Genomic DNA, 15,321 nt, shown 5'->3' with positions numbered 1-15,321 from the left:
CGTACGCTGTGACTTTGGTAAATGAACTAACCAAGGTAAAAATACGTCAGTGTTTACAGCTCGTTGTAGTTTCCCCAAGTGGGAAGAAACGTCTAATTCATGTGCGAGGCCTCCCAGAGCCAGCCGGCTCCACGCAGTAATTGTTCCCATAAAGTGAACATAGAGCTCTCTGGAGTACCTTTACCTCTGCTGCGAAGCTACGGCTGTTTATCTGAGCCTCTTCCTTCATCAGACACTGCTGCTGCGTGATAACAAGGCCTAATGGACACCTGATGAACTGTTCATCACAAAAGGAACCAAAGCCAAACGCCGATTAGTGCAAACCTAAACCTTAAAATCTAGTTGTTAACGTCTGCTTGTTCCACATGCCCAGTGTTATTACGGATTCATGTGCGGTGACACAGACAGGTCATCAGGCATCATTTAGAGGCCGACATGCTCGGACCTGTGCCCAGGTTAAATAATCAGCGTCACGTTGCTCCAAGGTCGCCGTCCCCAGGCAGGAGCAGCTTCTCCTGCTGCCAACAAGCGTTTCTGTTTCAGCATGAAGTTTCTGCCAGACAATGAGCATCGTTTCCTCCTGAGCGTTATTATGAGTTGTAATGTGCTTTCCTTTATTGGTATAGCCACAGGTGAAGAGCTGATACTTTTTATTACTTGTCCAAATAACTCAATGCTCTTGACAGATCGTACTGCTGCCTTCCAGCTCTTTATTTATTGCACTGCAGTATTGACCAGCGTTTATTATTCACAAAAGCTGCAGGTTTGTAGGATTTTGCAGTTGATCACATATTTAAACATCATGCAACATACAATGGAATGTGTATCTGTAGTTTGTAGTCGTATTCATGCTTAACCTCCAGTTTATCAGTGAGGTCCCTGTATGAACTCGTCCACCTGCTCCGTGTGCCCCATCCTAGATCTCCCTATTGAAGCAGAGTCTGGAGATGCAGCTGTCCCAGTCGCAGTCGTCCCTGCAGCAGCTGCAGCACCAGTTCAGTCAGGAGCGCGAGCACCTGAGGATGCAGCTGGACGAGCTGCAGACAGAGCACCAGAGGAGGCAGCAGCGCCTGCAGGAGGTCCACTGCTGCTCCATGCAGGACCTGGAGCACGCCAGGCAACGAGACCTGAAGGTCGGTGACACACAGCCGTGCATTCAACTACAGTGTGTCTGCATCACCTAGAACTAGAATCTCTTACTATATTACAGTTTAACACAATATGATAGACATGACATGGGGCAAACCAACAACCAGCATCCTCAGCTCATCATTACATGACTGTTGTACATGTTTGTAATGAGCATGTGCACGATGAGCTTTTGCATCTGTGTCATCGTCTCTGCCCGTTAGAGGAGCTCCTCGTGACGTTTTAATCCAATAGAGAGTTGTCAGAGTCAAGGTTACACTAGCAGTGAGTCATAACCATCATTATTCACTTTTGCTGACAGCTTCGAGCATCGATACCGACAGCAGCGCGCTCCCTCATAGACGTACAAACACAACATGCACACGTCACAGGTTGCCAAGAAAATGTTCAAAATGTTCAGTGTTCAAAATTAATCCCTCAATTTCACAGTCAAGGTCAAATTGGATCAGCTATACATCACAAATCCAAAGCCTTTTTGGTCCAGGATGCTGTAATTGTATTAATACTTTGGGCAGAATGGAGGTCAGGGAACAGCAGCCTCGTGACGTGTTCCTGGCATCCTCTCAAGTAGAAGAGCGCGAGGAAAGAACACGGCCTCTGAGTCACACGGCACTTATGGAATCGTCAGTCTTCGTTATTTTCCCATAAACAAAAGCGAGTGCGATAAGACGCGCGCTCCTCCCTGCTATCTTCATTGCCTGCTCCACTTGTTTCTACTCTGGAGCACAGTAGCTAATGCACATTCAGTCAATACGAGCTACCTTTTTGTCACCCACCGAGCCCGTTCCTCCGTCTCCCACAGTCCTGGTTCGCACGCGGGGAAATAAAGCGTTAAAAGCTTTACTGGGGGCTTTTTTGTGACAGGGTGTTTATATTTCTGTCGGCGGTGCAGCGAGAGAAAACTCAATTATCCAGAGTGGAGGCATTAGAGGGATGATTTGTGCATGTGTGCTTGTGTGTGCTGGGGCGGATGGGAGGTACATTCAGATTGCGTGGTGTTATCTGTTCACACTTCACAGACGGTTCTATCCAGGGAGTAATAAAGTTGTAGCAAATCCCCGCCACACACACACACACACACACGCACACGCACTCATTCACATTCAAAACCCAAATTAGCTCCTGAGTTGCAGCCACAAAAAGCTGCGGATAGAAGCAGTGAATATGCAAAGAGGAACGGACGGCCTGTTGACTCCTTATCATCCCTTCCTCTACTCTCAGACTCCTTCTCTCAGACTATTGTTTCTTTCGCGTGTTTTACATTGAAGTGTATTTGTTGCCTCCAAAAGCTGTACTGTGGAGTTTCTACCAGGACCACCGTTATGCTGCATTCCTCTAAAGCACCCAGACTCCCAGCTCCCGTCTTTATGTGGTCCTTGGGGTCAGGATTAAAACCTGTGCCCGAGGACTTGAGGGCCGCAGTCTGAGTTTACGTCTGTGTGTTTCTGCCTCACTCTTGTTTAGCAGTATCACCCTCTTTTACTTAGTTTAATGGATTCACCTACGAGCCAAGCAACAAATATTGACGTCCAGTAATGGAGTGAAGATTGAACAGCCAGGTCTGAACACACAAACGGCCCAGAGAGGAGAAGAGGAGGTGAATGTAGCATCATTACAGTCAATGTGTAATTATAGGGTTGACTGTGATTAGGAGTAATTCATGTGCTCCCTTTAATTAAAGGCATAAAAGGTATAGTTTTACCGGCCAACAACACAAACGGACTAATGATCAATACCAATGAATAAATGAGATTAGCAGCTTTTGGAGCTGACTTTCTCATAGTGTGACGAGCCCCCCAGGAGTTTGAGCAGGCGTTTATTTGCTCAGCGACTGCTACTAGAGACGTATCAGCTTTGAACGTTGGCCACGCTCGCATCTCGGCACTAGAACTGTCAGACGGACGCTGTCCCCACGGGAGGAGTCCACTTTTCTACCTTATGTATTCAAATCTATTAAATGGATATCTGTTATTACAGAACAGTGGCATTGTTTGTTTACTGTTCATAGTGTTTAGCATGTGTTAGCGTGCATCATTAGCCAGCATGTCATATTTACCACCGTCATCGCTGCCTAATTATCGAGCTGCTTGTTTACATATAATTATATTTGAATTGTTATATTACTTGCGTCATAATTAATGGAGCGCTTTGTGGGACAGCTTCAGGGAAAGAACTTAACGTACTGGGAGGTAAAATTGCTGTTTCAGGAATCACGCTGACTAAAATCAGATCAGATCATTAAAGCAACAACATGGTGACTTCCAAATTGTGACACAGAGCTTCAGCGACGCATCACAAAGTAATTGCGTGCGTCGCCGTGAATTAATATGTGTGCTGTAATGAAGTGTGAGACTTTTACGTTTGGGCTTTTGAAGTGTTTCCATTAAAACAGCGCGTGCGGTGTCAGATGCTGTCGGCCGTCTCTGAGCGGGGTTCCTTTGAATATTCAGGGCTCTGCCTGTTCTGCGAATCATCCCCCAAGGGCATTATATATTGGGGAATTACAATGCTGCAGATGTTGCTGTCAGCCTTCTATGAATACAGTTAACGTGTTCTTTGTTGATGGATTTTGTTTTAAACGTCATAAAACAAGTTTGTTTTGTAAATATGTAAATGAGATTCAAACTTTATCAAATATTCTAAGACATCTGCCAGACTTGCAGAGTCTCTGCCAACAAACCAGCTGACGGCTGCGTTCGTCGGTGATAAACGCGCTCGACAGTTGACACAAATGATTCTGGTTGAATCATCAATGAACTTGACGGGATTCCAAAAGTGATGTTTCCTGTAAATGCACATGATCCTGCACCAGCACACACACACACACACACACACACACACACACACACACACACACACACACACACACACACACACTGTAGGAGAATCTAAAGACATGATCAGGACGTCTTTGAAATATTTATGAACCACAATGTGTTTTCCATGTCTTGGAAACATTTTCACGTATGAAATGACCTCTAATTCTTTATTCTTTAATAAGAAACTGTCCTTGTACAGGATTTAAGTCTCGCTAAATACTTGTCTGTTTTACCCTTGTTTTATTTCTTCCCCACTCCATCCCCCCTGTTTCACCTTTCCTTCAAATCTCAATCAACTGTCTCTTCTCCCATATTTTCGGCTGCGTTCTGTTTGCTTCGTGTTTTCCTGTCCGCTCCTTGTTCCCCCGCCCCCTTGCTCCCTTGTCTCCTACCTTCCTCCTTCACCCCCTTTCATCTCCCCATTAGGATTTGGAGGAGCGTCTCCGCCATCATCACCATGCAGAGCTGCAGTCTCTCAGAGAGGCTCATCGCCAGAGCATCGAGACTCTCAAGCAGCAGTCGGAGCAGGAGCTGCAAACACTCCGCTTTGAACTGGAGGACGAGGGCAAAGCCATGCTCGGTGAGGTCTGTGTGTGTGTGTGTGTGTGTGTGTGTGTGTGTGTGTGTGTGTGTGTGTGTGTGTGTGTGTGTGTGTGTGTGTGTGTGTGTGTGTGTGTGTGTGTGTGTGTAGCAGCATTTATGTGAAACGATTCACCGTCCTATGACCTTTCGGCTCGTTTTGCACTAATATTGGACTTTTCGTCACACTTTCCTCTTGGAAACTGAGCTGATGAAAGAAAGTACATCAGCTCTCTTCATCCTGACCGCGATGACCTGCAAAGTGAAAACGTTATCAAGAAGGACAAGAATTTCTGATTCAAATTCATAGAAGACCGGATTGAAATATTCCTTCAGGCCAACATGCTGGTCGTGACCATCTGTAAAGGGGATTTATGGTCCTCCCCATAAATAATTGCTAATATTTTCCATTTAGTTTTGTCAGTTGTCTTCACTACAGGCTGGAATACATGATGCATAGGGCCTCTCAACACATTGCAATATTACTGCTCTGGCCATTTAACGGGTGCTAAAAGGAGCAGTATTTTCTCTGCTGTTTGGACTCTTGGTTAAATAAACTGGGGACACTGGCAGGTATCTAGATTCTAGGATGGTCTGAACTATCTCCAGAAGTGCTGGGATATTTCAATCTCACGCCGCTTCCACCGCTAACACACCAGTAGCGTGCTTGATAAATGGTCCTCCATTAACCTTCAAGGCACAGTTCTGACACCGGAGAGCTGCTTCCATCTATCTCTCACGTCCCACATCCTGACGTTTTTTATTACCTTTTTTCCCCTTCATCCGGTTCCCTCTCCTCCTCAGCGCTTCACTTCTTCCTGAATGTGTGTGTACGGGCATAAACGCTAACTGTCCTGATCAGTCATAGGGTTTTTAGCTTTCACAGACATTCTGCGTTTTTTTGTGTCTTGTTCTCTCCTCGTCTCTAAACCATTAGACTTTTCACAATAAAAAGGGTTTATTGGAGTGCGGATTAAAGGCCACCTGGGCAGAGCCAGCAGAGGCTCCTCTCTTTATCTGCAAAGCAGGAACCGCTTTATTTACTGCGTTTATTTAGCAGCAAATTCTCCTCCAACTTTGCTCTTCTCCACTTGTTTATTCACAAGCTCTCATTCCCCAACAGCCTCTTTGCGATCAGAGCTGAACCACATTCACGCATCGGCTATTGAACACCTGAGACAGACCCACCAACAGGAGTCGACTGCTGCCAAAGCAGAGCTGGAGAAGACCCTGGAGAACAACCGGGCGCAGGTAGGACATCAATGGAACGGAAACTGTGGTTACATATATACGTCCTAACGAACACTGCATAGAAACGATGGCTCTGTGCGAACGAGTTCAAACTCCAGCCTGCCTCTTTTTGCCTCCACGCTTAAAGTGGAGCCTGTGTGATTGGAGCACATCCACGCTGAGCTGAGCCTGTAGGACGCCTCCTTCACACCATTAAACACGTTTATGCACAGACTGAACATGAAGCAGTGGATCCAAGGACCGACAGCAGCAGTGATGATGAATGAGGAACGGCACCAGATAGATGTTATCAACATCCATAACACACAACCACTAAATGTATTGCTTTCTTTATACTGCACCTTTTGTGCTAAGTATCTTTGAGTACACACTTTAGTAGTTCTACTTGACTGAAGTATTTGAAGTGGCATCTACTTGCAGAGACAAGTACCTGCACTTTTACTTGACTACTGGGTCGTTTTACCACTGATGCAGAAGGAACTGACTCCTGTGTTATGAAATGATCTATCAGATTCATTTACACATGCTGTAACACAACAAGTGAATTTCCTATCATTAATTAAGCTGTGAATCGTTTCCTCGCGCCGCATGTGGAATTTGTTCACACTGACACATTCAGAGTTTGTGTTAAGTCTGTGTAAACTTCGCCAGAGCTCTGATGGCACACAAACCCAAACGTCCCGACTGGAGTCGTGGGCTCAGCAGCAGACAGCCGTCACGCTGCGTTAAATAATGTTTTTATATCTCCAATTACTTAAGAGGCAGAGAGGAAGAGACTGATGAAGCAGCCTGTGTGTGTTTGTGTGCGTCTGTCTCCCTGGAGACACTTAATGTGTTTGATCTAACAGTGCTGTCCGATCAATTATCACGTCATTAGTATCTCTTGACATCTCCTATCTGTTGTGTTCTCTTTCCATTATGTTGGAATGTTTTTGATCGTTGCTCTCGCTTTTACACTGAATTAGATAAATGACCAGCCAACTTTTCAGGGAGACTCATATATAAAACAATGAGTGCATTTTGAGTAGTCCAGGAAACTCTATGCTAATTCACTCCAGAGATTTGGAGGGCTAATGCCTTCACCCAATGAATATTTGACTATCATATTTATTTTTCAGTGATTTTAAAGTAGGTGTTGACAGAGAAGCGGGTGAAAGAGTAAGGAATGGAAAACTCACCAGTTCCATTTTTATTTCAGGTGAGATTTTTGAAAGGGAGCGGGTGAATCGGAGGAGGACAGGATGATAAAATGTCACACGGCTTCTATTCAACCGTTATATTTGAGGAGATAAGAGTTAAATGAGTGAATGAGACAGCAGAGCAGGTAGTGGGTGCGTGTTAACGGCCTGTAGTCCTGCTAACAACCATCCTATTGGCTCAAAGCTTCAGGCTGTGATGCTCCGCGTTCATGTTGCAGTAGGTTTGTGAAGTTGTTAATTAAAGCGATGCTGCATCTGAGGACCTATTGTGTTGGAAAGGTTGCCTGCCAGCGTGTCGTCTTTACTCATTCTGATCAAACCAACGCATTCTTCACTCCAACCCAGTTGGAGAAAATCACTTGTTCACGCTCACTTCCAAATCGCGACGAGTGTGAGCCAGATCTTGTGTCAGTGAGGAGCGCGGAGGAAAAGAGCAGCTCTGCAAGCGGCCGTGACTCATGATGGTAGTTTGTTGCTGTTTACGTGAAGTCATTGAAGAACTGTGATCACGCACGGGCCGAATGATCCACTTCCACCCTTTAGTTCGGTTTGAGATTTCTCCAAACGCTCGGGGTTAGTCATCACACGCTTTTAAAACTCAGAACTTTTTCAACCTATTTCATGTAAATGAGCTGTCAGACGGTGCCCACACTTGATGTGGGGAAATGTAGAACAGTGCATTTGGTGGTGATTAACAGCGCGGTAATGGTGGGTCAATATTGTGGAAATGACAAGGTAATGAGAGAGAAGATGTCACTAATTACACTGCAACAGAGTTATTATGACGATAAAAAATAAGTAATAAAATAATCACTGCATAATAGTGACATGACGTGACAATAGTGACGACTCTGCCTTGTTATTTCTGAAATATTACCCCCACTTTACCCAGTATTTACCGAGCTGTAACGAGGTTTGTAAGGTTTGTAACTAGAAGGCGGTGAAGTAACCGACGGCGTGTCATCTCTTTCTAGGAGCGTGAGCTGTTGGGACGCATCACGGAGCTGCAGGAGGAGGTTTCCAGGAGGAAGAACCACATCGCTCAGCTGGACCGGCAGATCCACACGCTCAACGAGAACATCAGCACGCTGACAAAGGAGCTGGAGCTCAAGGGCAAGGAGGTGCTCAAGATCCGCAGCGAAGCCAATCAGCAGATCAGGTACGAGTCAGCGCAGATAAGAACAGGCACGCACACACACGCGCGCGCACACCAACGCACAAACACACACATGCACGCACACACGCACATGGACGCGCAGATGCACACAAACACACGCACACCGACGCACACACGGACACACACACGGACGCGCATACGCACACACACACGCACGCACTGTGTAGTCTGATTTTTTTCTATACTTTGTGTCTAAACTAATCACAGTGAAGTGATACAGATGGACTTTGTGCCTCGCACACATGCATGGAGTCGAAGCCCAGGAAGCCATCACCCGTGTGCTCACAGTGCCGTTTATCTCAGCACGCTGTAACCTGGCAACCAAACCTCTGAACATCATCCTCATGAATTCAGAACCGCGGTTCTGGCTCCTCGTCCTCCATTGGTGCTCTATTTTTAGCGGTGAGCAGGCACAGGTGATGGCACAGTTCATGCTCAGCCTCCGCCCTGCGACTCTCAGTGCTGATCCCTGGGGACGGATGTGTGTCGGTCGGTGAAGCGGCCGGCGCCTGTTTCCTAGTCACAGCTCCCACAGGTAGCGCCGCACAGCAGGGAGGGAGTGAACTGTGGCCTATTTGGTGCCATCAGGGTAATTTCCTGCCTGGCTCTCGCCTCCAACTCTGTCTGGAAAACGCCATAATCCATTTGTTCTCTTCAAACCGTAGCTGATTTGTATAAACTGTCAAAAATACACTTTGAAATCCTCGCTGTTCCTTCAGAAGCATCATCAGTGATTTCAGCCTTAATATCAGTGCCTCCTCACCTGCACCACACTCATGTCTTCTCACTGTGCACCTCGTCATCAGTTCATGCTACTTCACTGGTTTCTTTGGGATGATGATAGTTTCTGCAACCCCTGCGCTGCAGCCCTGATGAAAATACCCTGACATGAAAGGAAACCCCAAACAAGCGAAGCCAATCACTTCCTCATTCTGTCGTGCGCCGCCTTAGTCTCCCTCTCCCCGTCTCCGTTTGTCAGAAGCACGTTGATGACGGGATGTGAGGATTATTTTAGGCTAAAAAAAAAGGAATCTATAATCATGTTGCTCCCTGAGCCTCGTGAAATTCTCAGTGTAAATCTAATCTGATCCAGCTACTCCCTTCTCCACCATGTGTTGGTGTGCCGCTCGTCTTCATGTACACGCGTCCTCTCTCTCCTCTGCCAGGCTCATGCACAGCACATTTCTTCTTCAGTTACGTAACGCCCCATCTGAATACTGGTCACAGGGATAAAAATAGGCTGATAAATAAATAAAAAGGAAGCAGTGAGAGATAAGATGTGCACCCCTCAGGGAGAATTGGCCCAGTCAGAGTGAGAGGCAGACAGACATTCGCGTCCCCTCCATCCTCCTGCTCTCCTTCTACGTATTTCATCAGCCTCTTTCTTTCATTAGTATCATCTTTTGTTCCCGTTTTCATCATCTTCCTCTTTTTAGCTCATTTCCTCCAGCTGCACAACGCTGGTAAATTGAATTTCTAACCCTCTCCACTCACTGAACATACGCATTCTGATCAAACACGTCCTATATGTCAGTGTACGGTTTGATCTTTAAACCGTGGGAATTATAAATGTCCAAAACACACAAAATACAGTAAAATAAATGCATATAGCAATGCACACGTAAACTGTTTTATTAAGTAACAGTAGTGCTGTTCAGCGGTTAAGACTCCCTGTCGAGTTTTCTTGCAAACAAACAGGAACCCGACTGTAAAAACATCTCACAGCGCCTCTAAACTCCACATGGTGTTTCCATTTCATGCTTTACTACATTTAAAAAGGAAATGTTTCTATTCTTTTGTCACATACATGTTTCACAGGAAAAATAACAATATCATATACTGTGTACAGCAGGACAACACAGCGCTCCAGTTCAGTGTTCAGTGTTTCTCTGGCAAATTACAAGTCATCGTCTGGATTCTCAACGTCGTCTTCTTATTCCCTCAGAGCTCACGAACAGGAGTTAACAAAGAGGCACGAGAGAGAGCTCACCGAGCTGAGCTCCGTCCACAGCAGAGACACTCAGAACATGCTGTCAGACTTCAACAAGGCCCAGGAAGTGCTGAAAGACAAGATCTCCGCCCTGCAGATACTGTATGTACACCTGCTGTGTGTGTGTGTGTGTGTGTGTGTGTGTGTGTGTGTGTGTGTGTGTGTGTGTGTGTGTGTGTGTGTGTGTGTGTGTGTGTGTGTGTGTGTGTGTGTGTGTGTGTGTGTGTGTGTGTGTGTGTGTGTGTGTGTGTGGCATTATGAGTGTCATCAGCCTGTTCTACTGGGTGCAATCAGGACACACGTTAGACTTTTAGACCTACCTCTACAGACTGAACTACCTGTTGATTCATCATCACATTCAATCATGTGTCTGTCATCACTTACAGCTGGTGGAGCGGTTTGTCAGTAGCAGCCAGCTGTGATGACTTTCTTTCTAATGCCTGTGTCCAATGTTGAACAGCAGCACCCAGCAGGACGCTTTGTGATGAATCTGGTTCACCATGAAAGGCAGCCCAGAGATTTGCTGCAGTCTGATGTGTGTCTACCCTCAATCTGCATCTAAGCCACATTCCTCTGCAAAAATACGCTTCCTTTTTCAAAACAAAGCCCAACACTCCATGAAATCAAAGATAAAAGAAACGCAAATGCCAGAATTGTCTCCTGCTCTCAAATCCATATTCATGAGGCGTGACGTGCCTGCGTTACAGAGTCAGTTTGCGTCATGAACCCAGTCCAGACCTGCATCAACGCGGGGCTTTGACAGACAGCTGATTCCAACTTAATGAGGGACTGCGATCCAAAGATTTCACTTCATGAGCCAATGAATCACGCTTTATCTCTGGTCTGTTTGTCTCAGCAAATATGTTGTGTCAACATGTCGGCTCCACACAGACCAGAAGACGAGTCCATTCTGCCGACAGCATGGTGTTTGTGTGACGGCAGCGCCTGCTGCCAGCGCTGCTGGTTGGAGCCGGGCCGCTTCTGTCCCGGTTCCAGCGCTTTAACTCACGTAACAACTGGAAACGTCGTATCATTCACTTCTGAGTGCACAAGCACGACCCACATTATGCAGCGGATAAATCCTTTCCCCCAAAATAATCCAAGGACAATTGTGGCATTTGTTAAGCACCAGAGCAAAGGTTTTAGAACCGCTGAGCCGCCGGCGCCACCTGACCCCTACATAAACATATGACCCGCTATCACTACACTAAATATGACTGGCTCACTATAAACCGTGCCTTTTGACTTTAATGCATTGAAGGCTTTCTCCAAAATTCAGCCACGACATTAAATGTGGTGGTTTAAATGGAGGAAGGAGCTCCTTCTTCACCCACTGCATTTCGCTGATAAAGCTTTTCCTGAACATTTGAAATGCAGGACTCGTAACAGAGGATGTCTCCACTATACTGTACTACAGCTACATTTAGTTCAGTGAAAGACCCGAGTACTTCTTCCACCACTGGCAGATGATTTAAATTATTGATGACAACCAGTGAGGATATAGTAGGACAAGGACGTCAGGCGACTCTGTGCCACGTCTATAGATAGAATGAATCCAGCCAGAGGGAGATGTGGAGCTTGTTAGTGTATGTGGGTGATTACAGGAAGAGGAAGATTGGACAAATGACTTCAAAGGTGAATCTTTGCTCTAGAGCTGAACAATGGGATGAATGTATGAAAGCTGTAGCAGCGCGCTGACGTGAGGGAGGCAGGAGGCGTAGTGTGAACTACGATGCTCCTCAGAGCTGACCTCCTTTTGCTCTGGTTCAGCTGAGAGCAAAGCACCATCTCCTGGGCTGCGGAGGAACGTGCATCAAGCTGCAGATCAGCAGTGAACGCGCTAAAGCAGCTACACATTATACTGAGCAGCACACGGGTCCGTTTGGAGTTGAGCTCGGGCTCATCTGATCTGATTAGATCATCAGATCTGCTCAGCAGGTGTTTACACGATAATGATCCTCTTCTAAATGTCTGTTCTGATTGAGTTTGTTACAGGATTCATTCCTCCCTGATGGGGACAGTATATTAATTAGAGTATTAGAGTTTATGTAAATGAGAGTCATGAGGTGATAAACATTCTTCATTTTGAAGTCTGAGCTAAGCCGAGGATTCAGGTCATGTTTTTAGGTTCATGCACTGAGGAAGTTAATAAGCCTGGACTTCACTGGGAGGCTCGATGTGAAAATGACAACGTGAAGATGATGGAATGCAACGATTCAAGGTTAAAGACTCGTAATTAGTCAAGCTTCTGTCTTATTTGACCCGTTTCCTGAAACAGTTTTCGCTGATCAGCACTTTTCATTCCGTGGCAGTTTTGTAAGTTCACCAAATAAAGAGGCGTCTCTAGGAATTTCCCCGGAGACGGAGACTCTCTTGACCAGCGTCCTGCATCCTTCTACATAATTAATCAGAGCCGAGACAAAGCCTTGAGAATTTGTACCCGGCTATGGATTCTCCACCAGACTGAACCACCGCGACCGCCGTTGACACTAATCTATTTGCCCGTGTTGTGAAACAGTCCAGTTCGGTCGAACACAGACTCTGACGCCTGCGCTGCAAACGCCTGACAAACACGGGGAACGCGGTGAAACGACCATCGGACGCACAGAAGGAGCAGACGCGTCTCTGCTGCAGGAGCCGCGCTCCATCAGGACCACAAGCTGCTCCGGTGTGATTTCACGCCGTGGCACCGGTGTCAAACAGATGCCCCTCGGCGCCTCGCACTGCGGCATCGTGGGAAGTGAAAGGTCGTCCCACTCTCTGTCGCTCCTAACGCGTTGGAAAAAGCGCAACGGGCTCCGAGTCGACAACGCGGGGATGCGTTTGAGACGTTTGTGTTTAAATGTGTCTGCTGAGCCCTTTTCTGTGGGACGGGTCCTGATGAGGACAAGCAAGTGATGCACTGTGCAGCTCAACATGCGACCCTGGAATGGAGGGACCGCGGGCAATCACTGTTTTATTGATCCAACGCTAGTCAAAAACGACAGACCATCAGTCACTCATCTTTTCGCTCCCTGTGGAGCCAAGCTCCTCGTAGCCCATAAATGTTAAGTAAAAGGCCCTCAGAGTCCGGCCGCTCCCGCTGCTGCTGCTCTTCATGCTTGACCCACGGCTGATGTTTGTCTGTGGTGTCTCCTCAAACAGGCTGGAAGGAACAGAGGAGAAGTTCAGGAACAGGGAGAGTCGTCCAGAGGACCTGCAGATCATCGCTGAGCTGAAGGACATGGTGTCTGAGAGAGAGGCGCTGGTCAAGAAGCTGGTGGTAGGTCCAGTAGTAGAGAGGCTCCTGTTTGGAGCCGCACACGCTGAGCTAACAGGAGTCTCTCCTCCAGGACGACAAGAAGTTCTACCAGCTGGAGCTCGTCAACAGGGAGACGAACTTCAACAAGGTGTTCAACGCCAGTCCCAACGTAGGAGTCATCAACCCGCTCATCAAGGTAGGCCGCCGCCGCCGCGTGGCGCCACACACAGGGGCGGCGGGGGGCCGCGGGGGGCTCCACCCATCCCATCCCACGCCCATCAGTACCCGCGTCTCCGGCCGGTGAACCGGGTCAGAGTCCTGACCCGCGTTACGTCTGCGCCGAGCAGGACACCTGCTGGACTGTGTCAGACCAGTACAGGGAAGCGGCTGGACGCTTTAAAGTCCCAGTAAAACCACAGGAAGGCTTCACCACAGAAACAACCATTTGAACCCGTTTGTTCCGTCCTGTTAGAGGAGGTTCGTCGAGGACAGTGAGAGGAGGTCCTTATTCACTGTGTGGTTCCTGTTTATTGGAGCGAGACGTCCTTCGTTAGATCCCAAGTCTCTAAACTTTACAGGAGGTTTCAAGAACTTTAAAGCCCCTGGAAAGTTTTTCCACCATTTTACTATAAAATATTTCTGGTTAAATCTACAACAAAGTCATATTCATGAAACCGTTGTATGTATTATGAAGCGTATTAATAATTGAGCACAGTGAAAGTGGAGCTAATCCGCTTCCTTCGGACTGTGCAGCTGCCGTTCGATCGGGTTTAAACGACGGCGGCACCTCGTGTCTGGATGCTCTGCTGCGTAGTGTGTGACGTCGGTGTGGAAACGCATGAAGCTGCCCGTGACGGAGCCGCCGCATGGCCGCCGTGCAGCAGACTGAGGCGCTCCCTCGATGACCTCCATGGTTTCCTCTTGCTGTGTCCCTCTCCACATACGTGTGTGCTGTGCGTGGCCTTCATCCATGTCCGTGTTTGTGTGCAGCTGAGCTCCACTGGCCTCGGCGGCCGCGTCCCCGGCGTTCCTTTGCTTTCCAAGCCATTTGTTAGTGTGAGACTTGCTTTGACGCATCTCTTCTCATCTGAATTTCCATGCGGCTCCGAGCGACTGGCGGCCGACAGCGGCGCCAGTCTTCAGATGATCCATTCACTCCGCCTCAATCAGAGCCTGCTGCTCTTTCTCTGTCTCTCACCAGCTGGACCGTTTCGACCCTTTTTTTTTGACTCCATTCTTCTATTCTTTTTTTTTTTGTTATTATTTTGCTTTGAACTTCCCTCTTGCTCCTTTTTGACCCTCGTGCCCCTCCTGTTTCTGTTTTCTGTGTAGCAAAAGAAAAAGACTGAGAAAACAGCAGCGAGCCGGTTCAGCAGCTCTCCTAGTGTCAGGGCTCTGGAGGCAGCGGGGATGGGCGTGGGTGTGGGCGTGGGCGTGGGCGTGGGCGTGGGGGGCTCGGCGAGCGGGCAGCCGCCGCAGCCCCCGCCTCCACCCCCGCCCCAGCCCGGCCGTCTAGAGCCCCTCCCCAACTCCCCCCTCCACCACCTTGAGCTCAACTCCAACAAACCTCTTCCCCCGCCGACCCCTCCCACCGAACCCAAGAAATTCATGAGGTGAGACCTTTTCAGGCCCGATGGGCAGCAGGCTGCTCCGTCCGGGCGTCAGATGGATTAATTGGAACTGACTTCCTCCTGGGTGAGGAGCCTGGTAGCTGTCACTGGTCACGGTCGGATGATTCTGACCATGTCATGATCCATGGAGGACACCTTCTCGTGCGTCTGTGTTAGTCAGTAGTTTGTCCACAGACTGAAGCAGGGCCCCGTGTTCTTTTAACCCCCCCTCCTCATTCCGTCCCTTCTCCATCACATTTGAACAAGTGAAGTTACATTTTAGCCCAACAAACTCACAATATACAG

General features: G+C 47.7%; 1 protein-coding gene across 3 annotated transcripts in view; it reads left to right on the top strand.

The window, feature by feature from the left end:
* Nucleotides 1-15,321, top strand: part of fam184ab (family with sequence similarity 184 member Ab) — a 62,363-nt gene that overhangs the window by 41,470 nt on the left and 5,572 nt on the right. For 2 of the 3 annotated variants that reach the window (XM_055506628.1, XM_029140630.3), the window contains exons 14-20: nt 921-1,133; nt 4,395-4,548; nt 5,671-5,798; nt 7,972-8,156; nt 10,120-10,266; nt 13,309-13,426; nt 13,497-13,601. In XM_055506628.1, the coding sequence (XP_055362603.1) occupies nt 921-1,133; nt 4,395-4,548; nt 5,671-5,798; nt 7,972-8,156; nt 10,120-10,266; nt 13,309-13,426; nt 13,497-13,601 (1,050 nt within the window). Of the gene's footprint in view, nt 1-920; nt 1,134-4,394; nt 4,549-5,670; nt 5,799-7,971; nt 8,157-10,119; nt 10,267-13,308; nt 13,427-13,496; nt 13,602-14,737; nt 15,019-15,321 lie in introns of all 3 variants that reach the window. The other variant, XM_029140629.3, reaches the window with a different exon arrangement.

The sequence above is a fragment of the Betta splendens genome, chromosome 24, assembly GCF_900634795.4.
Source record: "Betta splendens chromosome 24, fBetSpl5.4, whole genome shotgun sequence".
Classification (NCBI taxonomy): domain Eukaryota; kingdom Metazoa; phylum Chordata; class Actinopteri; order Anabantiformes; family Osphronemidae; genus Betta; species Betta splendens.
Note: the sequence above shows the minus strand (reverse complement) of the source record. Positions and strands in the feature narration are given on the sequence as shown.